Source organism: Carassius gibelio, chromosome B8, assembly GCF_023724105.1.
Source record: "Carassius gibelio isolate Cgi1373 ecotype wild population from Czech Republic chromosome B8, carGib1.2-hapl.c, whole genome shotgun sequence".
Classification (NCBI taxonomy): Eukaryota; Metazoa; Chordata; class Actinopteri; order Cypriniformes; family Cyprinidae; genus Carassius; species Carassius gibelio.
The window spans coordinates 22576975-22603280 of record NC_068403.1 but is presented as its reverse complement, the minus strand read 5'-3'; the positions used below and the strand labels follow the sequence as shown (position 1 = coordinate 22603280).

General features: G+C 36.5%; 1 protein-coding gene across 2 annotated transcripts in view; it reads left to right on the top strand.

Annotated features, from left to right (window-relative positions):
* Positions 1-26306, top strand: part of LOC127963349 (G protein-coupled receptor kinase 5) — a 48762-nt gene that overhangs the window by 12648 nt on the left and 9808 nt on the right. For both annotated transcript variants that reach the window (XM_052563199.1, XM_052563200.1), the window contains exons 2-11: positions 13204-13299; positions 15654-15766; positions 22070-22147; positions 22511-22608; positions 23143-23235; positions 23762-23825; positions 25242-25382; positions 25602-25792; positions 25881-25918; positions 26069-26158. In XM_052563199.1, coding sequence (XP_052419159.1) covers positions 13204-13299; positions 15654-15766; positions 22070-22147; positions 22511-22608; positions 23143-23235; positions 23762-23825; positions 25242-25382; positions 25602-25792; positions 25881-25918; positions 26069-26158 — 1002 coding nt within the window. The remainder of the gene's footprint in view (positions 1-13203; positions 13300-15653; positions 15767-22069; positions 22148-22510; positions 22609-23142; positions 23236-23761; positions 23826-25241; positions 25383-25601; positions 25793-25880; positions 25919-26068; positions 26159-26306) is intronic.

Sequence of the window (26306 nt, the reverse complement as noted above, 5' to 3'; positions counted from 1 at the left end):
CAACAGCAGTTCATTTTTGACATTTAGAAGAATATTTGTCTCACTACTTGCAGCAGCGCCAACCCACCACAATGCTGGTTAATACAGGCGGCTGCCAGGACGTTGTTCTGGTTGTTGGTGTTGCATTTTACTAACAAGTTCTTGAAATTTTCCATTTGGTACATATATACAATCTTGAATGGATGTTTATGTGCTACTGTTTCATAAGTGCTGCACATCTGGACATGCTATTCATTTGAGGTACTGCATACTGCACAGAAGGGAAGTAGGTTTACTCGGATGCAGAGGTGATATTCCCTTATCCCTAGATAAGGCTGAGTTCACTTCTTTAATGCAAATAAAATAAGCTTGATTAAGCAGTGCAAATGAAAGCCTTGCTGAATTTCCATGACCAAGCGTTTCAGTTATTTATGTTAAGCGTTCTTGAACTTTCAATAAAAAAAAGGTATTTGATGACACAGTAGCCTGTGGATTATATAACGGTCTTGTTGTTCTGTAATCTGATGTTGTTGATGTCAAAGATCGGTTTCGACACTCATTTGATATTTCTGAATCTGTTAGAAGTGTATTCTTTCCACCGATGCACCACTTGCATTCATCAGATTACCACAGACATCCCGTTTCATGTTGGACTATCATTGACTCACAAAGGAGAATTCAGTCATAACTGGCTAATCTTCATGCTGTTTCAAACCCTTTTGACTCTACTGTAAATCTTCTGCAGAAAAAAAATCACTTTTAAAGAATATCCTGGCCACTTGTGAAGCTTGACATGCAAAAAGGATAACATTGTCATAAAACTAGCTAATTTCTCTCTCTCACACACACACACACACACACACACACACACACACACACACATATATATATATATATTATACCCCCTCTAGAAGCTTGGGTTCTGCAAAATGAACATCGCTTTATTGTGCATCCCAAAGAGGCACAAAATCACTTTCACAGACTTTTACCTTAAATGTTCCCTTTTGGTGGAATGATCTGCCAATTCAATCCCAGCAGCTGAGTCCTTAGCTCTCTTCAAGAATTGGCTAAAAACACATCTTTTCCATCTTTATTAAAAAAAAAAAAAACTTTATACTTGCACTCTATTTGCTAATAGCTTTGTTTTCCTTTGTTATACAGTTAACAAAAGCAAAAAAGACCTCTTAACATGATTATGACTCCAAAAGTTTGTATAGATCACTTTTATGGTGCTTTTTGTCATTCTTTTGGAGCTCGACTGTCCTCGTTCCCCTCAATGCGGCCTGGATATTAATCCAAAAATCAGCTTTTGTGAAGAAATTCCAATAGATTTGCAACAACATTAAGTTGAGCAAATGATGACAGCATTTTTATTTGGGGGGCGAACTGTCCCTTTAAACGTCGCAGACTTTATATGACTCTTTTACAAAGCCAGCACTGTTGAGTTGAGTCGAAGTGAGCATGGCCTGATTGCTGAGTTTCTCCTGGTCATGACTCCTTGAGTTCTTTGTAAAGCTGTTTGAAGCCATGCCGTTAAAGCGATAATAAAAAGACAAATGACCGCATCGCTCTGGAACATTTCAACAAAAGGCCTCTTCCTCCAATAGTCCTGGCCTTCACCTTTGGAAAAGGCGGCACTTTTTTACATCCTGTGGCACAAAGGCTTCTGTTGTAGTTTGAGGAGCCACACCTTGGAGAAGCCCTTAAACACATAAGCACATGGACTAGAGGACCAGCTATGTATAGAGCAGGTTTGTTTTCACTTAACACAGGTAGTCGGTGACTTTTATTTTCTGTAGCCAGACTGTGTTGGCTACTGTTAGTAGTCCGGGCCGTGGCAAAGCCGAGTTAAATAAACACCAGCTGTGCGTGGTTTGTTTGTTAGTTTCTAACACGTAGGACGTCTTTTGGAAACCAGTTGTGTGTTCTCACTTATGTTGACTTGGACTGACATGAAACCTAATAAAGCCATGGCTTTAACGTGATTCCACGTTGTTTATAAGCATGTACTTGAAAATTTGCTGGTGTAAAATCATTCCACATATGGTCACAACCAGGTTCAGGAATGATTTTCTTTTATTGATGGACAATATTTGGCACTGGAATTGATTTTCCTAGCCAAGAAGTCTCTTATGCCCACAAAGTCTGTGTTTATGTGATCAAAAACACGGTAAAAACAGTAATGTTGTGAAATATTTTTTACAATTCAAAATAACTGTTTTCTATTTCAATATATGTTACAATGTAATTTATTCCTGTGATGCAGAGCTGAATTTTCAGCATGGTTACTAGTCTTCAGTGTCACATGATCGATTTAATGCATCATTGCTGAATAATAGTGTTCATTTCTTCAAACAAAGAAGACTGTAGTGTGTGTCATGTTTAAATTTATTGCTTATTACTATTTCTTTCTCTTTTTTTTTTGTTCTCAGGTTTTGCTACTAAGACTTTACCTATTAAATATAATAAATAAGATGTTAATTTTGGCTGCCATCATGATGATTTAAATGTTTCTTCGTATTTTGACCGTTGCATTAAAGCAGCAGCTTGTGCTGAATCAAATCAGGATGTTAAGTTCTTCATGTATGCTTTCATTTGTGACATTGTGACATTTCACACATTTGACATTGCATGAAACCGTTGCGTTTTTGGTCAAGTTCTTGTTCCAGCTCGTTCCAGCTGCTTCCAACCAGCTTGTGATGGCATAAAGACACTAAATACAATATTTAAATGTTGTGAATTAAACCGAGACTGTAATATGTAGTATTTGCCATTATGGTAATCTAGTTTTTGATGGTGGTTTGTAGAAGCTCTAGCTGATCACTGGCTCCAGCGTGAGCACCCACAGCATTTCTGTAGACAAATATCTGGGGCATTTTTATCCCGCTGCACGGTTAATTTCTTACCCATGTCACACCCCACCCCTTAAAAGGGTCTACCTAGAAACTAGCCTTTTAGTTTTCTTTTAAAATAAAAAAAGACTTAAGGAAACAGTGGTATATATAGTAATGTGATGTTTTACCTCTATCTGTAATGGCTTCTTTAATTGATTGACATTTATTTTAAAAGTTCTCCACACTCTGTTAAACACACACAGCCAAGTAAAACACAATCTCTTTTTATCGTGCATGCTATTATCTTGAGTACAAACAGCTATAAAAAAGACTTTCTGTTGTCTTCTGGGAAGATCCTCTCTATTCGACAGAAGGCTGGTTTAATGCATGCACTTCGGACTTTTTTGTTTTTGTCTTGAACAAGCCTGTTTATCCTTTGCAAGCCAACTCTGCTGATTCTGTAGCTTCATTGTTAAAAGGTGAAAGTGAATGAGCACAAATGTCTGAATGGAGCATCTCAACACTGTCATAACCTTTGATGCATATTTATGGGTGATTCTTCTAAAGTGGGCACATTTTCATGTCAAACTATTTGATATCAACTTTTTTTTTTTTTTTATATGCTGCTTTTTTTATGTATAGCTCTTATTTAATATATATTTTAATTATAATGTAATTATTGTATTTATAATGTATTTATATTTAAAACACAAGTTTTGCCACAAAAAACAAAAACGGGCAATAAATCATAATGAATTAAACATTTGTTTTATTGTTTTCATTGATTAATGATGTCGTGACTGTTTGTGGCAAAATTGTAATTTAAATATAAATGCATCATAAATACATCTGTATGAATGTATTGTATTAGTGTGTGTGTGGGTACACATACAGTATACATTTTTATTTATTTATTCATTTATAAAAACCCAAAGCCCAAAAGTGGAGTCATTTTAGCCGGTGGATTTTAAGAAAAAAATATTAATTGAAGAAAATGTTACTGTGGAACAGAAATCATGAAAATCACACTGCAAAGAAGTACTCATTATGTCACATCTTTCTACCCTGTGAATATGAAATAGTCTTGAAAATGCAATCACTTAGTCTCTTAAGCTACATTATCACACTTTATTAATCTTAAAAACATGTTGTGCGCATTTTGGTGCTTTAATGAGTTTTTAAGCTGAGTTGTCATTGAGGCAAATGAAGGAATGCCATTCAAACAAGCACTGAAATGAAAACCCTTGTCTTTTGCATGATTACGTGCAACTGATGTTTGCATGTTGCCCATTTGACTTTGTGGCGTAAATGCAAAAAGCTTTCCAGAAACTGACATGTTGGCACCACAAGAGCAGTATTTTTTTCTCTTCATTCTCTGCTGCGTTTGCATGCAGCTTATTGGTGATGCATATCACCTTTCATTATATTAATGAGTAAGTATTTGTCATTGTCAGTGCGTGCATGCTAACGAATCATGCACCGCTTTGCCTATGCATGCTTCTGATGTTGACCTGTCTTAAAGAGGGTGTATTATTGTGGTATATTCTTTCTGAATGCTGCCAGTGTTTCCTGTTTGTCCTCTGCTGCAAGCACCAGAGATGCTAGATATAAGACTATGATGTTCCATACATTGTCAAAAATGCTTTCAAATAATAATACTTAAAACACCTACTTGGTTGCTATTAAAGTAATAGTTCAGCCTCAGTTGCTGACATCCATCCTAAAAAAATACTGTGGAAGTCAATGGGCCAAATCAAACCTGTTTGGAACAACATGAGGCTGAGTAAATAATGACAGAAATAAAAGAATTTGGGTGAACTATCCCTTTAACTGTTGTTTTCCTTTTATTAAGATGAAATAAATATTTGATGATTACTGATCGTGAGTCATCGGATGCTCTGTAAATGCCTGTTTTGGAAGTCAACTATATTTTAACAGAGCTGAAGATTCACCAAACAACCTCCCAGATCTTTTCAGCGTTGCATGCTGATGTAAATTAACTGGTTAATTGTTTCTGACCTGGTTGATTGAAGTTGAACGGGCAGAAACAACCTGAAAGACACAGGCTTTCCATCACTATTCCACCAGTTTCCCCCATTCAAGCCGAGTGTAGATCATTTGCGAACATGATTGGTGAGCTCTGTCATACTGTAGGTAGGAATCGGCCAATCACGGCGCCCCGGAGCCACCGCCTCCTCTCTTGAGACTTTTCACCTGTATTTCTCCCTTCAGACTCTGTGAAAACACACACAGAGCTCAAAGGAGGCTGAAGTGGTTTTACACTTATTGGACGTCCTATTGCTTTTATTTATTTTCGCTGTTGTTGTTTTTTCTTTCCTGCTTTTTGTCATCCGTTGTCTTCTATGAACAAAAATGGCCCTGATTTAAAAATATACCTGCCACCTCATGTACACAACACTACAGTGCATGTACAGTTGTTGTTTGTCTGTCTGGTTGATACGGGCCTGCTGTTTTTACATCTCATTTGTTCCCTTCCTCAGGATGTGGTTTACTGGTGAACAGTCAGTGTGGATGAACGATTAAGCGAGAGAATGCAGTCAGCAAAAGCATGATCTGCAGCTAAATTTATAAGTGCATTAGCGATGTTATGCCGCCATCAACACTGAATTAGTTCAATTAAATATTCGATAAATTGTAATATAAATAATATTATATTATAGTATAATTGTTATTTTATGTAAATTCATTTTATAAATATATTTTTGTAATTTATTTTTTATTTATTATCCATGTTATTCCAAACATGTGGGCTTCTGTTGGGTTTTTTTTTTCTTATGAAACTAAAATAAAATAATTAAAAAATATATATCATACAGGTGAGCAATTAATATGTAATGAATTACAAACAATAGACATTTTATTTTGGGGTTTCTTTTTTTCTCTAGCATGTAGGGCTTATTCATTTAGTCTGTCTGGTTTGGTAACCGCCACTATATCGGTTGTAGCAGTCGCACGAGAGTTGGCCTACGAAACATCATTGAAAAACCTCTCCCTACAGATCGGCTCTATAACCATACAAGGAAACGGCAGCGCTGCAGATTTCTCGTCAATCAAAGCATGCTCAGGTTCCTCTTTAGTTCACACAGACACACACGTTTATATAGCCACCGGTATAGTACACACACACATAGTAAGTACTACACACAAAATGTCGTTTTGTTCTCAGAAAGTGAAACTGGGTTGTGGCTGGTCTCTTTTTTTTTTGTTTTTTCCTCTTATGTCAGGCATCACACCTTAATAATTCTCAAGCAGCTCTTCTACCCGACCCTGTCATGATAAAAGTGCAGTCAATCACACCCTTTACATGCTTTATGTGCTTTTGAAAAAAAGTGATTGCTGACGGCAGCCATTGGCAGGCGTTGAATTCACTTTTTGAATTGAGTTTTGCAAGCAGTCATGATTCATTTAGTGTTTGTGATATAATTGTACATATGCTGTGCAATTTCATTATTATTATAATTTTGGGCTGAAAATGTCTATTTCTAGCCAATATTTTATGTCTCTCATGTTCATTAATTTTAGTAAATTTTGCACATAATTTCATAAAACAAAAAACATTTTATTTTATAATTGTTCAAAATGATAGGATTGGTTTATTTGAATAAGATTTTTCTACATTTTCCATCCTCTGAAAACATATGTCTGTTATATTTTGTATATAATGTTTTAGAATATCTTTTTTGCTTTTTTAATTTGATTTGTTTATACTCGTTGAACAATGTAATTTTGATTATTTTATATTGATTTTTTTTCTTAATATTTATTTATGCTTGTGAAGCACAGAGTTGCATTCCATGTATGAAAAGTGATTTATAAATAATTTATTATTATTTCTTCTTATTAAAAACATTTTAATTTATTATACATAATTGTATTATTATTTGTGTATTATGTTTTAGATATAAAACATAATATTTGATTATTTTTCATTTATTAATTGGACTTATGTTTTTATTCTTATTTTTCTTATTAGCAAAATCTTGAGTTACTGACTAACTGACTTTCTCATTATAGGTTAGTTTATTTGTTACATCAATATTAATTATGCTGTCAGCCCTAAAAAAAAAAAAACAAAGAACAGAAACATATTTAACATGACTTAGAATTAAAGCTGCAGTAGGGAACTTTTGTAAAGAAATATTTTTTACATATTTATTAAACCTGTCATTATGTCCTGACAGTAGAATATGAGACAGATAATCTGTGAAAAAAATCAAGCTCCTCTGGCTCCTCCCAGTGGTCCTATTGCCACTTGCAGAAAGTCATGCGCTCCCGGTAAAAAATAACCAATCAGAGCTGCGGTCCGTAACTTTGTTTGTGTTCAAAATTTAGAAAAATGTATATAATAAGCGAGTACACCATGAATCCATTTTCCAAACCGTGTTTTTAGCTTGTCCTGAATCACTAGGGTGCACCTATAATAAGTGTTTATATTCGGACTATTTTAGATTGCTTCGGGGGCACCGCGGCGGAATAACCCAGTACCTTTGTGATTCTTCATAGACATAAACAGAGAGAAGTAGTTCCGGCTACGATGTTCTTCCGCAAGACGCAAGCAGTTCTGTTTATTAACTTTTATGCAGCTTTAAAGGGATACTCCTCCCCAAAAGGAAAATTTAGTCATTAACAACTTACCCCCATGTCGTTCCAAACCCATAAAAGCTTAATTCGTCTTTGGAGCACAATTTAAGATATTTTGGATGAAAACCGGGAGTCTTGTGACTGTCCCATTGACTGCCAAGTAACTTACACTGTCAAGGTCCAGAGAAGAATGAAAGGCATCATCAGAATAGTCCATCTGCCATCAGTGTTTCAACCGTAATGTAATGAATCAACTCTTCTGTGTCAGCCGCGCCACAAGTATATGTTTTCTATGTGTATTTGAAAGAAAACAGTGCAACCTTGTGGTGTGGCTGACACAGAAGAACCTAAGCTCTGCGTTGAGCTCATATTCTCCAAAATGGCACTATGAGACGACTTGTAGAATAAATTTGTTAATTTGGTTTTTCCTCGTGTACAAACAGTATTCTCGTCGCTTCATAACGTTACGGTTGAACCACTGATGGCAGATGGACTATTCTGAAAATGTCTTTCATACTTTTCTGGACCTTGACAGTGTAACTAATACACTAGCACTCATTTTACAGAAAAAGAAAATAGACACTGAACCCACTAAATCAAGAAAATGTGTGAGGCTGAAGTGACGAAACTCCACAGAATCACTCAGTAGCATAATTTGAGACGGTTTTGCGTTATGTGAAGTACACGGCGTGATTAATCTATAAAAGCTGCTGTAGACTCTGTGAATGTTTTGAAGTGCTCTGAAATGTACGTCCTGAGGTGGTGTAAAATGATGCTGTAAAAAGGGCTGTGCTTCAGTTTGTGGACCGCGGTCAATAAACATATCCTTAATGTGATGCTCACAGACGAGGGAGCGTAATTACTTGAACAGGTTCTTCAATTTATTGTATCGTTTTATTTTACGGTTGTCATTCCTATAACAACTCTGCTTCCCATTATTTGAATTGTTATATAATCCACATTTAACTGTAGCTCATTTGCTCTCTAAAGACTTAAACCTCTGAATCACCAAGTAAAACAATCATCAACAGTAAAAGAGCATTGCAGTAAATGACGAGATGTTGCCGTCACGCGGGGCGTGTGTCTGACAGATGCGCGACAGACCGTCAAGCGTATTTTTATATCGTGCACATTAGATCACATCCATAAAACCGACATGAAACAAAAGGGTGTAGTCGGAGTCTTGTGGAACAAATTAAGCAGGCTTACTAATATGGCCTCTTGTTTTTAACAAGCCAGTCCCTGACATGAAACACTATCGTGTGTGTGTTTGTGTTTAAGGACACACAATTGATTTCCTGTCATTCTTTATATGCTGTGTGTTTTAGTATTGATCAGCCAGGGTTTTCTATAAATGCTGTCCAGATTGTGATGGCTATTTTAACTGTCCAAATTCATTGACCGTCAAATGTTACCAATAAAAGTCCCAAAATAATATTGGTGAAGTCACAAAATCCTTAAAACCTAAAACTATTTGAGCTTCGTGAAATAAATAAACTTTTATATAGTGTGTGTATATACTGTATATATAGGTTTAGGGTCAGAAAGATGTTTGCTTTGAACTAATTTTGTTCATCAAGGATGTATTGAATTGATCAAAAGTGACAGTAAAGACATAATGTTTTGGGAAAAAACAAGGCATGTCAGTCACAATATGAAACGTGTGCTTGCTGTTCCCTAATGAGGATACAAACACACACACACACACGCGCGCGCCTGATCGTGCCATGGCCCACAGTAATTCATGCCATGAATTCCTGGACTGAATCCTCACTCACTTTGATACTGATAACAACTAAATGTGGCGACACACAGTGAGTTTGCCAAGCACTCGTGTGTGTGTGTGTGTGTGTGTGTGTGTGTTTGAGACCTGATGACTTTTGAGGAGTAGATCTGTAGTCATCACTAATGATAGGATGAAATATTCAACTGTTGGGTTTGTTATTCAGAGTTTCCGCAGGTCTAAAAAGGTCTTAAACTATTCATTCACAATTTTAAATCCGAGCACAAAGTCTAAGATTCAAAGTCATCGTGTTACAAGTTACATGCCTTGCAAAAAATAATATCTTCCTTGCGTATTTTTCAGGTACAAATACCTAAACATTCTTAAATTAAGATTTACATGAGATGCAAAATGAAGAAATTAAGTCTTGTTTTCTGAGAATTTAAATTTACGTATAAAATAAGAAAAAATGTCAATGGTGTGAAAAAATGACGATGCATTTGAATTTCGGAGCACGCTGACAGATATTTGTTCTTTTTTCAATCATAAACTCGCTTCATTTTGATTAGTTTCACAGAAAACTTCTCATGTCATTTTGCTTCTCAATCTTGATGTAAATGTATCTTAATGTAAGGATATTTTTGCACTGGAAAAACAAGACCGAAATACTGCGGAAGGAAAACACTTTTGCAGTGTGATCAGAAGGTACAGTAAAAGTGGTTGGATGCAAAAGCTATAAAGTTTTATTTATATATATATATATATATATATATATATATATATATATATATATATATATATATATATATATATATATATATATATATATATATAAATTTTTTTGTAAAATGAATTTAAAAGTAATGGAGATTATTTGGAAGTTGTATTGCTAATGTTACTTGTGTGTGTAAATATATAAATATATATATATATATACACATATTTACACTTTCGAACATGTTTTTGACAAATTGGTTTTGCTCAATTTATTCCTTACATTTTTTTTAAAAGTTCTTTAAATGTAAAGTTACATTCATAAAACCAGCAGAAACCCTGGTTACCGATCTCTCTTTCTCTCTTTCTCTTTTTTTTTCAGTCTTAAGATCGGTGCTTTATCTTCACTTTCCAGCTGTAATAATCGGCAAGAGCTCCATCAAGCTTTCTAAATGTCATTCTTCGATTCTTGTTTATATTACTCGGATGAGTGAGCGGAGAGCCTTCTGACCTTCTCAGTCGATCTGACTCTTCTAGTTGGCTCTGAGATGGACTGAAAGGAAGGAGGTTAATTACATCTCCGTTTTCTGACCCACTTTCTTCCAGGTGTTTTACGTTGTTTGATGCATTGACTCTGACTCGAGCGGACCTCTGGCAGGATGATGTGAAGCAAACATTCCTCTCTGCTTTGATTGGCATCTGTTTTCTTCTGTGGCAATATGGTCACCATTACTCCTGCCGTCACAGTCCCTTAAATCTGTAACAGACAAGCATTGAGGATTATGTAACCAGCAGGTTTTTGGCAAATGGCGCATTTCACAAAATCAGATCGTTGCGTTTGTTGCGGATGGCCTGCGAAATTTTCTGTCCTTTTCTAATATAGACCTCAACACAGCGTTTTTGGTTTCTGCTGCAGTCTGAAGGTTTGTAAAATGAAAAACATTGTCGTGTCTTGGCATTTATAGCCCATGGATTGGTTTCTATTAAAACTAACAAATTTAACCAACTTTTTTGTGTGTGTGTTATGGGATTGTCATATTAAAACTGGCTTGGAAACTTTTTGTCTTGCCCGCATTTATATTCCGTACTTTTCACTTCTGGCTTTTTTTGTAGTTTTCATCGTCTTTTGTCCCAGGCCCAAATTCTGACTTTCATGTAAAAACCATCATAAAACTACACATTGAAAAACCATGATGATGCAAACACAGAGAAATCGAAACAGTCTTTCGGTGTTGATTGTGAATAAGATTTATGGCAATTAAATGCAAATGACAAACTTAATGTGTGGTTACATTTTACCTTTGTTCTGCAAATTCTCGTTTGGCCAAATCCAGTCATTTTAATAGGAATCCACGCGACTGGGAATTCAGCTTAAGGGTGAAACATTTCCAATGTAGATTTGCATCAGGTTCAAGTTGGTCACACAGATTAGCCCTGTTGACCAACAGAAAGCTGCTTAGTTTGAAAGTGTTTTGTGTGAGCTGTGCTTCATACATCTTTTCACTTGACATTAGACAATGGACATTTGTGCTTTGTGAATTTAGCATGAATTTGACTAATCTGTTTGTATATTTAGTCCATACCAACAGCTTTTCATTCAGTCTGCTTGTTTACTAAGGATTATAAATTAAGGGCTTAAAATGAAAATGAGCCATGATGAACTAAGAAAACAAATAAAAAAAAACTATGTAAATATCACTTAAGCAGAATATTGTTTTCTTGATGTTTGACTTTTCAAATTGAGCCATAATTTTGTGTGAAATGTGAAAAATGTTAAAATATTTGTGACCCTGGACGACAAAACCAGTCTTAAGTGTCAGTTTTTTTAAACTGATTTGTACATCATCTGAAAGTTGAATTAATAAGCTTTCCATTGATTTATGGTTTGTTAGGATGGGACAATATTTGGCTGAGATAAAACTAAAAATCAAAATACTGAGAAAATTGCCTTTTAAAGTAGTCCAAATGAAGTTCTTAGCAATGCATATTACTAATCCAAAATCAAGTTTTAATATATCTACAAGTAGGAAATTTAAAAAATATCTTCATGGAACATGATCTTTACTCAATATCCTAATGATTTTTGGCATAAAAGAAAAATCAATAATTCTGAAAAAAATTCTAAACTGTTTTTTTTTTTTTTTTACCAACTTAAGACTGGTTTTGGGCTCCAGGGTCACATTTATTAGTAATTGGACTGCACTAAATATAAAATTAACCTATGCCAGACAAACAAGTTGGCCATTAAATCAAAAAGATTTTAGTTTCAAAATATGCGGTTTAGAAAAATGACAGAATTCTCCTATAATACAGTGTGAAAGGTATTTATTTCCTGAAAGTCCACTGGGCCAAAAGTGTCATAGTTAAATATGAACCCTGTCCCAAAATGCCAAACTTGATTTGTATTTATGGCCAGTGACTTGCATGAGCATATACTAAAATTTCCTGCATTAAAAATAAGATGTGAAGGGAATGTAAACAGGAAAAAGATATACGAGTTAACAGTTGAATAAGTAACTAGAGAAATATTCCACTACTGATTTTGATGTTATAGTTCTTGCTCTTGAAAATTGTAAATCTAGACACAGAAATCCCTCTGCCAGGTCCGAGCAATTTACTGTAACATTCCTCTCATATTTATTCAAGGCGGCTGAATCTGGCTAGTGCTAACATCACTTTAACAGTCCTGCCGTTTGGTGGGAAAGGCTTTGATTTGTGGCGTCTCATGAGCCAGTGGCTCCTAATTAGCGAGGCCTGTCATCTACGTGAGATGAATGTGTTGGGCTTTCACTGCCCTGATTGTTTGTGTTTGGAGACATTCAGCTTTATTCACAATGCTGGAATGGTCAATGGCTAAATGCTCCATGTTCCCATTCCACTCTATTCTCCTTGAATCCAAATCCGCCAGAGTGAAAGAAGCGATAAAGAGCACTTTTGTAACTAATGAATGAGTCGCAGAAGCAGCTTGGTTTTATTGGGCCGTATAAGTTTGAATGCTTCATAAGACAAACAGTTATTGCAGAGCACGACACGGTTTGCTGTAAAAGCTCGGCTTTTCTCTTGGGAGGGAATGCATATTTTTGACCTGCGCTGACGTCAGAAGTGACACTCTCGTTTTAACTACAGCTCACTTACTCTCAGGCTGAGAGACCAGATGCTGACATGTTTTATTACATTGCACATGTTCGAAGTCACGAGGAGGTTTATTTAATTTCTTCGGGATTCGTGGAAAGTGCAATATCCTATTACTGATAAATATTTCCCCCATGTTATTAAGGGTACAAATGTTGTTTGTCTTGATGTTTTCTGGAAATCGTTTTAATGGCTACTTCTGTCTTGTTTTCTGTCTAGGTGGCGGAGGAAAACGGAAAGGAAGAAGTAAAAAATGGAGGGAGATCCTTCGCTTCCCTCATATCAGTCAGTGCACAGAATTGAGCAAAACCATTGGTAATGTATCAACACTTTGGGTGTCTTGTTTATACACTTCCTGTCATTTTCATGCTCCTTGTCAGCTGTGCTGTTGTTCTGGCCAAGTGTGATGTCACTTTGCTGTTCGCCATTGTTTAGCTGTCTCAGAGTTTTCATTGCCATTGGCTTAATCCCAGTTCGCTTACAGTCTGAGAAATGAGAAGTGGCACGTCCCAAATTACATTAAGTTGATAGTAGTCTGTCAGAGGTGCCTGGATGCCATACTTGTCCCAGTGGAGTTGCAAAATATGTTTCCTTGCATGCTGTTTGGTCTAATATTACACACAATCCCTTGAGCAACAGAAGAGGAGTGACTACTATCCAACTTTTACAATTTAATTTCAAAACTTAAGTCCCCCCAGCAACCGTTTTCAAACTACTTCTGTGCAACAGTTTTTAAGATTTTGAATGTTTCTGAAATACAGTTAAACAAGTAATATTGTGAAATATATTTACAATACTAAAAGAGGAAGCAGATTTTTAAATATATAATTCAAAATGTCATTTATCCTCGTGATACAGAGATCATTTTTCAGCATTGTCACATGATTCTTCAGAAATCATTCTAATATGATGATGTGATGCTCAAGAAATATTTCTCATTATTATCAATGTTTTATCAAGGCTTTCATTGTGTGAACAAATTACCTTCTTTTGTATTCCATAATACAGGTTTTGTAAAGACATGAGGTTGAGTAAATGATGGAATTATCATTTTTCAGTTCTCTTTCTTTAAAAGTATGTCCCTTTCTATTAACCTCATGATATATAAACTGATGACCACTTTATTAGGTACACCTGTTCAACCAGAGATTGTCTTACTATAGGGAGATGAGAGGGTCTGTATTACTTACTATTGGAGACAGCGTAATGGGTAACTTGGATCACATGTCCCTTAATAACCAATCACATTACAGCTTTGATGTCATCGAATTTCAGTCAGAGTTGCACGAATCAATCACCATTTATGGATCCGATAGGAATGAATGAGAAGTGCTGTAAGCTGAATCCCAGCTGTCGAAAAAAGTCAGTGACTTCTCACAGAAAACCTTTTTTTTTTGTGGTAAAAATACTGTTCAATCCAAAAGTATTGTTTGGTGTAAAACAAGTTGAAGATTAACAAATAGGCTGTTGATTCGTTAAATGATGAACTGTTTCCTCTAAAAAGTGGTTTATTCAGCATAGTGAAGCCCCTCCTCCAGTGACATCCGTTCAAAATTAGCCGTTACTCTTTTTCGGCTAATGGTTGCAGGCTTGTCTTCTAGTAGCTTTCATCCAACTGCTCTTTGATGCAAATATCTAATAAGCCAATCACTTGGCAGCAACTCAGTGTATTTAGGCATGTAGACATGGTGGAGTCCAAGCATCAGAATGGAGAAGAAAGGTGATTTTGGTGTCAGAAACTGCTGATCTCCTAGGATTTTCATACACAACTACGAAAATCCGGATAAAAGAGAAAATATCCAGTGAGTGTCAGTTCTGTGAATGAAAATACCTTGTTGGTGCCAGAGGGTCAGAGGAGATTGGCTGGACTGGTTCTGAGCTTATTGAAAGGCAACAGTAACTCAAATAACCGCTCATTACAACCAAGGTTTGCAGAGTGAAGAGCATCTCTGAACACACAACAGCTGAAGACCACACCAGGTGCCACTCCTGCCAGCTGAGAAAATAAAACTGAGGCTACAGTTCACACAGGATCACCAAAATACAACAGAAGATTGGAGAAATGTTGCCCGGTCTGATGAGTCTTGGTTTTTGCTGCAGTGTTCAGATGCTAGGGTCAGAATTTGGGATAAACGACATCGAAGCATGGTCCCACCCTGCCTTCATAGTTCAGGCTGCTGCTGAATTAATGGTGTGAGCACACCTTAGTTCCCCTTTGTACCAACTTGACATTGTTTATGCATACCTGGATACTGTTTTTGAACATATTCATCCCTTTATGACCACAGTGTGCCCATCATGTGATGTCTACTTCAAGAATGATAACGTCACAAAGCTCAGATCATCTCAGACTGGTGTCTTGAACTTGACATTGAGTTCACTTTACTCAAATGGCCTCCACAGTCACCAGATCTCAATCCAATGGAGCAGCTTTGGCATATGGTGGAACAGGAGATTGGCATCATGAATGTGTCAATATGAACCAAATTTTCAGAGAAATGTCTAGAACATGGTTTAATCCATGCCACAAATAATTAAGACAAATGTACATGCAAAAGGGGATTCAGCCTGCTACTAGCAGGGTGTATCTAATATGGTGGCCTTATAAAGAATCACTGTATTAGCACAGTACTTTTTTGTAAAGTTTTACCTGTTGTTTTGTGTCTCAGAGCGGGACTACTTCAGTCTGTGTGACAAGCAGCCCATCGGGGGACTTCTGTTCCGCCTCTACTGTGAGACGCGACCAGAGCTGCAGCGATGCATCCAACTCCTGGATGCCATGGTACGTCTGCGCACACATGCACACCTCTCCAGCACTCAACGCACCTGAATCTATTTAGGATTGGCTGAACAGTTTTTAGTCACTAATTGCTGGTTCTTTCAAGCCATTCATCTTCTTTCCAAATCTATTGCCCACTCAAAATATGACAGGGAGTCACCATCAAACATAGGGCACCATATTTGTGTTTTTTTATGACTGGGAAAAGGTGTTCATCTTGTTTATGGTGTCTTGAAACGTTCTCCTGATTTTAACAAAAACCCTTTGTAGGATGTAGCTGTGTAAGTGAATAAGGAAGCTTTATTAATGTGTTTCAGGGAAGAACATTTGTCATTTGAAAGTCAAATTAAAAAAAAAAAAATGCCTTTGACATAAAAGCACCGTAATCGTGCCTGGGTTACGATGTTACAGCTAATGAAATAAAAAGCAGAAGATTTTTAGATAATGAAGGGAAAATGCCACAACGTTTTTTTTTAAATAGCTGTTATCTGTTTGAAAATAGAATTTATTTCTGATGCAAAGCTGAATTTTCAGCATCCTTACTCGTGTCTTCGGTGTCACATGTCCTTCAGAAATCCTTCTAACACGCTGATTTGCTGCTCAAGAAACATTTCTATTCCCCATTATTATAAGTGTTGAAAACAGCTGTGCTGATTTACAGAATAAAAGTCTTGATTTGGAATCAAAATCTTTTGTAACATTTCTTTATCAATATTTTTATCAATTTAATGCATCATTGCTTAAAAAAAAACCCTAAAATCTCCAAACGTTTGAACAGTGTATCAACTAAATAACATTTATATTTAATAAAATTATTTGTTTTAGCTCCTTTTATTATGGTTTTATTACAAAAATCATTGTGTGCAAACAGAATGGTTTCCATTACTGAACTGCAGTGAGATCTTGTTAAACAAACTCGATTTCGCAATTTCTTTTGATTTTAAGGGTGAAATATGGCATTAGTGTTCACCTTGGCAGACTTTGTGTTCTCAAGAAGAAAAAAATTTCCCTTAATGACCTGGAATACATTAAAATCAGTTCAGGATTGGGTTTTGAATAACAAACCGAATGTAAACAGAGATGCATTGAACTGAAACTGCACGAGTGTGTTTGACGTATGTATGCATATGTTCTGCAGGCAGCCAGCATGTATGCATGTGTTTGTGCGAGCCACCATAAGGAAAGAGCCCGGGTGGGGGGGTTTTGAGGCCTACTCCGACGGCAGAAAGTAGCGGGATCTCATTTGTTGTAGTGAGTTAGACAGCACTGTCTGTGTCTGCTCTGTTTGAGACCTATGTGTGTGCGAAACAAGGAAAGAAGCGCGAGAACCTCTTCACACGTTATCTGGGTTTATGTGTACACAAAGACAAATGAAATGTGCATGCCGCTGACCTCTTTGGTCCGGGTTTTGTTTTTCCATCTCGGTGGAGGCAGAATAGTCCGATGTTATCGCATACATCAGATCGGCCCAGTTCCCCTGTGTCAGAGGCAGCCCGCCATTTGTTTTGGCCTGGTGGCTCTGCTGTACCATTCAGAGCCACTGACGCAGGTCTGTTCTCAAACCACTATTATGATTGGAACCCCCTCTGTGTGTATGTGTATGTGTGTTTGTATTTTCTGCTTTTTTTTTCCGATGAGGTGACCTTTAACATGCAGGCATAGCAAATTCCATCATTTCCCATTCAAAAGAGGCCAAGAGAGCAGAATTTAAATCCTGTCTCCTTTATCAATGTCATCAACAGTTGTAATGTGAGCGTAAAAAGATGTATTGTAGGTGCACACAAAAAAACATCAGCATGTACTGAGAAAAAAAATCACTGTCACAGTAAAGAGCTAACAATGGAAATGCGTGGAGCCGGGGAATAAATATTACAATACACATTGTTTTACAAGTATAGCAACAAGAGCTAAACAATATACATTCATTAAATGTGTGTACAGACATATTTATGTGTAAACCCTCTGTGAGAACGTTTTCCTTTCTGCCTGAATTTAGAATAACATTTATATCGAGCTACTCATTTTTTTGTGTCTGTAGCAAATATATAATTGGACATACAATAGTGCAATTAACACAATTGTAGTTTTTCAAACATCTTTGCGAATACTGTAATAATCCAGTGTGCTTTTTCACAGTACTGTAATAATAATAATAATTTCACACTGCTTTTCCATTCTTTTATAAATGATCTGTTGACTTCCTGGTTTCTCCCTCAGAAATTCACGATGGGCTCTGATTGGTTAGCTGCCCCAGTGTGTTGTGATTCGCTAACCGCCTAGTGCACATTGTTTGAAAAACTAAAATTGTTAACTGTATAATTGTATGTCCAAATATATATTTCCTGCTGACACACAAAATGAGTAGCTTGGATATAAATGTTATTCTAGATTCATGCAGACACAGGCTTTACACATAAATATGTGTCTATGTACATTTAATGAATGTATAATGTTTAGGTAAGCTAAATATATATTTCTTCTTATTAAAGTTACCAAACTGATTTAGTCAAGAGCAATGAGATATTTCTCTTTATTGTTTAACATGTACGGCAGACAGCAGGAATAATAGACTGCTGTCACTTTAAGAGCTGCCCAATCCAATATTCTGTTACACATATGTTTTCTTTCACAGCTGTTTGCTTTCACATAAGACCTAAATTACTGCGTTTACAAGAATACTTGGAAATATCAGCATTTGACACATACAAGTGTGTGTATTTAACCATTAAAGGCCTTTAAAGTCCATTCAATACCCCTGTGCTCTATTAGCACCTTCATCGCGTGCTCGCACCTCTCTTTTAATGCACGCATATAGCAAAAGAGTTCTCTTTCACTGCTGATTGCATTTAAACAGCTCATAATCACTCGTTTTTAAACCACAATGCTTAAAATAGCATGCAAACAGTACGTTTTTGAGACAGCGTAGCGCAGCAATGTCACGTAAGCGTGTAACCGCGATAGAGACAGTAGTCCAAAATCTCCTTTTGACAAATTCTACCAGTTAACCGTGTCTACTGGTATATCCCCCAACACTATGATGAGTACATTTTTTTTTTGGCTTTTATTCAATCAACACACATACATATAGCATGTTGAATATTGTAATCAAGGCTCAAAAATGCTAGCTTGACAAGCGAAAACCAATCAGGTTTGTTCTCGCGCATCACACAGGCATGTTTGAGCTTTCCCAAATGAGTAATTGATGAATTGATGAACTTTTTTTCTTAACTTAGGCAATAGCTGCAGCTTCTGTTGGACTCTGAACATTCCGCGTAACATTCTTTTCTTCCCTCATTACTCACAGCACTATTTTAAATCTTCCAATGAAGGAGTTGCCAAATGTGTTAAGGGGAATGGAAATCATACTGCTGCATGTGTCGAGACGCAGTACCCACACACACACAGTCCCCCACTATGTAATGACGTTCAATGTATTTAGTGACGCTGCTGGGCCGTGCTGTGGCGCGCCAGGACCTTATGGAATCCTGCCGTGTTGACTGGCTGGTTACCAAGCAACCTGAAGTCACACACACGGTGGGCTTCATGAAGCATGTGTGTGTGTGCACTCGTGAAGCATATGTGTGACGCGTGTGTGTGGACACATGATTTGAGCGAAAACCTATTTGGAGGTACATATGCTTCGGTGTAGGTGCGCGAGCTTGTGTTTACATCATTTGGGACGGAACCGAGTGGGGGAAGGTGGTATGGAGACTCTTACGTAATGGGATCCACAGAGCACGAGGGCCGGAGAGGGTGTTGATAAGGGTGTCATCAAACATTAACCCCCCCACACACACACAGGCACATTTAGGACCCTTAGGGAAAGGACGTGCCAGACTGTGGAGCTCATTCATTGTGTAATCACTCACAGACTCAATTACATGATGCCTCTGCCTCATTCAGCATATAGAAATGGATACCGACTGGAATAGTGAAGTCAATGGATGTAGTTTCTGTTTCCAGATTTGAGGTCACTTAATACTGTCTGTCTGTCTCGGTTTCGTTAGTCTCTAGGTTTTTGAGTATCTGCGCAAAGTCTGGTCCATATTAGCCTCACATAACTAGTTCTTTGACCAATACATAAAGTCTGGGTCACAATGCAACTTATTCTAAGAATGAATACCTACTTAGACAGGAAGACACTGTTTGGCTGACTTAGAAAGTTACTAACCATTGTTTTGATTTTACATAATGTGGGTTCTGAAATGGATTATACCATACAGTGGCATGCGAAAATTTGGGAACCCCTTGCAGAATCTGTGCAAATGACAATAATTTTAACAAAATAAGAGAGATCACACTAAATGCATGTTATTTTTTATTTAGTAATGTCCTCAGTAAGATATTTGACATAAAATATATTTACATTAAGTGCACAAGACAAAATTTTTTTGGGTGAAATTATTAAAATAACCCCATTCAAAAGTTTTTGCTTCTTAATACTGTGTGAATGATCCACCAGTCTTGTACTTGATTTGTAAAAATTTGGAAAAAAATTATTATTTCAACAAAATAAGAAAAATTTAGACATCTTCATCCTGTTCAAAAGTTTTAATCCCACGGCTTGTAATGCATGGAATTTCCTTCTGGAGCATTAGTGAATGTTTGACCCTTTTTTAATAGCTGTGTTTGAGTCACTCAATTGTCCTCCATGCGAAAAGTAATAAAACTGTAATAATACACTATTTAAAAATAATAATAATAATAATAATGGCACACAGTTTTTTTACTGCATACACCCTAAGAGCTGGGTTTTTGGACCCCAGGTTTAGTTTAGATTTATATACCATTATAGTTTTATTATTAATTAGTATAAACAAATGTTATGATTATTTTATTTATTTATTATTTATTTTATTTGTATATGTATGTTTTTCTATTCAAATGTTCTATGTAGCTTTAGCTTATTTATTAAATAATTTATATATCTATCAATTTATTTTCACACATTTTAACACTTCAGATAAAACTAAACATGTAAATGTTGCCTTGCCACCTAAATAAAATAAATTAAGCTTGCGTTTTTCAGATAATATTTCTATTTTACTTCATTTCTCTTAACAACTTTCAAATAATTTCACAATTAAATTTTAGTTATATAACAAGACTGACTGTCAGTTACGTTTATTATTGCTGAATTAAATGGTTAATCTAAAAAAATATAGTTCTGTCATCATTTACTCGCCCTCATGTCATTCCAAACATGCATGACTTACTTTCTCCTTTTGAAGCACAGAGATTTTTATGTAGCATTTAAATTTAATATTAATATTTACCGTAATTCCTCAAATAAAAGCCGGGGTCTTTATTTACCTGAACTGCAGAAGGTAACAGGCTTTTATTTGAAGCAGGCTTTTATTAGAGGCAGCCTTTTATTTCTAATTCCATCTGTTTGATAAGTAATTGTTTTAAATAACATGTTATAAATTAAAAGCGATTGCGTTCGATTGCAGTCGACAGAGATCATAACATTAGCACAGAATCAGTTCAGAATCAATCACCAAAAGAATCAGTTTGGTTCAGACGTGCCCTGTGTTGGTCTACTTCACGCTGAATCATCATGCAGTATCATCAGCTCCTCGGTTCTCGAATCGAACGCGTCCGACAAAAACGGTTCTCGGTTCAGTGTACTGGTGATCCGAAAACCGATGCAACCGGTTCTTGACTCGAGAACGAGAAATGCTCTGGCAGTGGACATGTATGTTTGTTATCTGGCTCTGCTGCACAAATTTCCCCTGGCCTTTATTTAAGACCGGCCTTTATTTGTCTGTGTTGACCACGGCCCCGGCCACTATAAGAGGCACGCCGTTTATTTGACTACCATTTTTTGTTTGAGGAATTACGGTATGTTGTCTTTTCCATATAATGAAAGTTGGTGGGGTCAAAAACAGTGGACTGCTTCGGCTTTTATTGTAAAGACATAAAACATTTTTAAAAATCTTTTTTTTTTTTTTTTTTGTAACAATGGGCATATACATCAGAAATATTCTGAGTGATGTACGTATAATTTAGCTCAAATCTGTTTGATCTCAATGCTATGAACCTTAAAATCTTGGGAAAGGCTATAAACTGTAAACACAATTTTGTTTCTTGGAGGACTGATTAAAAACCTATGCTCCCTCACTCCTAGAAACTGCAATTTGCCATTTTTAAATGCAACATGCAGCATCCTGGCTACTATTTCATTAACATCTAAATTAGATGCAATATGTCATAAGGTATCATGTGCATTTTGGATTATGTTATGGCTTGTTTATCTCAGAGTTCATTTATAAGTTATTAATTTGTTTGTATTTGGTCATTTAGGAGGACTATGAGGTGGCACCCGATGAGAAGAGGAAGAGTCGAGGAGATGAGATCATCAAAAAGTTTCTCACCAAGCAGGTGTGATTTGGTTGAACTTTCCTGTTGTGTGTGTGTGTACTTATTTATGCTACATTGTGTGGATCAAATGTCCCTACAAGGATAGTAAAACCTAAAAAATAAGTTGACATTTTGAGGCCTGGCCTGTGGTCCCCACTAGGGAAATAAAGTGTACCAATGCAAATAGGTTTTCTCTAAGGGTTAGGTCTAGGGTCAAGGGATAAAAAAATATTGTTTGGTCAGTATGAAAGAAAGAGAAGTCTATGAAAAGTCCCCCCAGTTCATAGAAACAAACGTGTGTGTGTGTGTGTGTGTGTGTGTGTGTTAATTTCGGATCTTGAACGTGTGCATCAGTAATCAGAAAGCATGTTGTTTTTTCTACAGTCCTCTGAGTGTGTAGAAGTAGCTGAAAGTCTTGCTGAAAGTTGCAGAGAAAATCTAGAACTGAGCCCCTGCAAAGAGATCTTCAGTGACTGTCGCAAGTAAGACACATGCAAACACACGTGTGAACACCTGGACCTCGGTCGCTTTTAAACCAAGCTAATTCAGACACATTAACCCCAGCCCCAGCTGTTCTTGCTACAGATATCATAAGGTGTTTTTAGAACTGCATTAAAATGCATACATCATATAAACAAATACTTGTTTTATTTATACTTTTTAACAATTACTATGGTTTAATGCAAGTTTTTAAACTTACACAATGTGATATGAGATATGTACTGTTCCCAAACATTTGAACAAGCTGCTATAAGTTTGTTCAAAATATTCCAAAATGCTTGAAATAATACCTTTCAACATACAATAATTTGGACACCGTCATCCTAACATTGCATGCTATGTAATAAAGACAGTATTCAGAAATAAGTTGTATAGTTTTTCCACTGGGAATTGAATTGTTTTCTACAGAAGTAAACACTACAGCGTAATGTTAGCTCTTTACTGTAATCTTTACTTCTGGTTCTCGCAGAGCTGCCCATGGTCTAATGGTCTCCATGCTGTTTTAAATCTCACAGAGCTCTTCATGACTACTTAAGTGGTGCTCCTTTTGCTGACTATCAGAACAGCATGTACTTCGACCGCTTCCTCCAATGGAAAATGCTGGAAAGGTTGGTTGCACACTTGATCTCCCTTTACTCTGTCCGTTAGCCTTTTAGTCTGCTTAGTCTACCATTTGTGCACTTACGTTCTTTTGTTTTGTTGGAGGAAGTTCTTAGCTGGGCTTAAACCAGACGTGCTGCATCTTGATGAATCATATTCAGCTGTAAAAGCAGTTCGGATGCTAATCCATTTAAATTATTTGTTAGCATAATTGTTCATAACAGTCATGTTTCGTCATGTCACGAAACATTAGTTACACAGCAGTGTCTGTGCTAGATAGAAACTGATTTAAACATATATATATGAATTTATGTAAGTGGCCAATAAAAATGTTTTTCTACGAACAATTCTAAGAAGGCTTTGTTACACAAATCATGTGGAAAATGTGTTTCTCGTTGACTGGTTTATAATTGTAATGTAGAGGGTAATTTGTAATGTAGCTTGTGCTCCACCTAGTTTTGTTAATGGATCTGAATGCTAAAATGTTTCCTCTCTTTTCTGAATTGATATCAGATTTTGTGGTTTTATTTCTAGACAACCGATCACAAAAGACACGTTTCGGCAGTATAGAGTTCTGGGGAAAGGAGGCTTTGGAGAGGTGAGGATATTGTGAACTGTGTGTGTACTGAATATTTACTCATTTGCTCTGCATCAAAACCTAATGAGCTGTCTACCTAGAATGTATTTCTAGACATCATAAGTGTGCTGGAAATATACGCAGCGACATCGTTGTATTTCACTTAATAACCAGGATTGTTGATTCAGGTCTTGCTGTTAGCTTAGCAATATGCTAACATCAAACTGTGCTCGAATCAGCTTCGAGTCAAGTTTCCCGTCTGCCTCATATAAAAAGCGTAATTTGTGTGAAGTTGCTGCATATATAGTTGTGATCACAAGTTTTGCAACCGTGTTATGAAGCACAACTCACACAGAAGTCAATTTCAAACCAAGTGGCTTTCTGTTGTCATTGTGGCAAAATTGCATGACCAGCTTGAACACAACTGAAACATTAACACAAGCAAAATTTGTGGTCCTTCAGAAATCATTCTAACATGTTGATTTGCTGCTCAATGATTTTTTTTATTATTATTAATATCAGTATTAAAATTACTTCATAGATTTCTGGAAACCCTGATACAATACAGTGAATTTAGCTGACACGCTGAAACAAAAAACTACTACTATAGTCTTTTCACTGCAACTTCAAAAGAAGGCAAGATAATGTTGTCGAAACTGTTGCAGGATTCCTTGAGGTTACTTTGTTTTATTTTACACAGTTTTGCTAGCCTGTCATAATGATCAACTCTCCATTAATTCATAACCAATTGTCTTCCATATATTAACTTTCTGTAAAACATCTTTGAAAAGCTGGTTTGACTTGTGGGTGGTTTTTCTGGACCTTGGCGAAGAGTTTCTCTGTCTAGTTCAAATGCACAGCCCCATTAAATTTGAAGGGAATCTGATTTGCTGTCAGTGCTTTTCTTTTATTATCTGGAAAAAATTGTTCTGAAAGTGATCCTAGCGATATCTATTTTTGTTACAGTTGTGGTGTTGACTATGCTATCCCTTATGAATCCCTTATGAAAATGAACCATGGTTTTATTATATTAATGGTGATGCAACCATGGTTTGTGACGTATTGAGTACCATTTGTATTACCAGTATTATTACCAAAGCCATGGTTAAACTATGGTCAGTGTGGCAAAACCATGGTTAACCAATTGTTTTTATTAATTTTTTTTTATTTTTTTTGGTGCAATAAAACCATGTTTGTTTTTTGTAAGGGATTCTCTTAAATTCAAACAATTTCATATTTTAAGTTATCGTTCTTGGTGTGAATGTAACTTTTAATGCAAATTCACTCTGACTTAACCAACACAAAGCTGCTTGGTTCGAAACGGACTTCTGTGAGAGCTGTGCTTTACACGTCTCTTTTTGCTAATTGTTTTTGCGCATGCAATTTAGGCAGCAGGTAGCTTTTGGTGTATGATAATGCATGTCCATCTGTGCGCAGGTGTGTGCGTGCCAGGTGAGAGCCACGGGTAAGATGTATGCCTGTAAAAAGCTGGAGAAGAAAAGGATAAAGAAGAGGAAGGGGGAGGCCATGGCTCTAAATGAGAAACAGATTCTGGAGAAGGTCAACAGCAGGTTTGTGGTAAGTGGATTCATTCATTTATCTGTGATCTTTCTTTTATTTTCTCTCTCCGGCTTAGTTTACACCTGGTATAAACATCTTTTGCAATTCAATCACAAGTGGCCAGCCAGTCAAGTGTGTATTCCTCAGTGCCTTCCTGTCTCCCTCCCATTTTTTTTGTATACTTCAAAACGGAAATATTCTGCTCGTTTTGATCGTTCTGGTTTCTCTGGCTCTCAGGTTAGTTTAGCATACGCGTATGAGACCAAAGATGCCCTGTGTCTGGTGCTGACCATAATGAACGGAGGTGATCTGAAGTTTCACATCTATAACATGGGAACCCCAGGCTTCGAGAAGGAGCGTGTACAGTTCTACGGCGCTGAGATCTGCTGCGGTCTCGAGCACCTGCACAGAGAGTCTATCGTCTACAGGTGTGCAGCTCTACGTCAATCTCAAATGCCCCCAGCCTCATGAAATATTATGGTTAAGTCATTTTTATGTTGCTTTCTATCATTCTAGGGATTTAAAACCAGAGAATATACTTTTAGATGATAATGGTAAGTCCAATAAATGTTTCCTTCAAGTGAGCTAAATGTGGAATTGCATTGTCCTGATGACACTTTTTCTTTATGTTCATTGTGATACATTTAGTTAAACTGTGAAATGCGACAATAAATGCATTTTGCATTATGCATTTGTTCCTACAGGTCATATCAGGATCTCAGACCTGGGGCTGGCCATTAAAGTGCCTGATGGAGAACAGATCCGTGGCCGAGTGGGGACTGTGGGCTACATGGGTAATAATCTTTAACTGCGATGATTTATATATATATATATATATAGATAGATAGATAGATATATATAGATAGATAGATAGATAGATAGATAGATAGATAGATAGATAGATAGATAGATAGATAGATAGATAGATAGATCGATAGATAG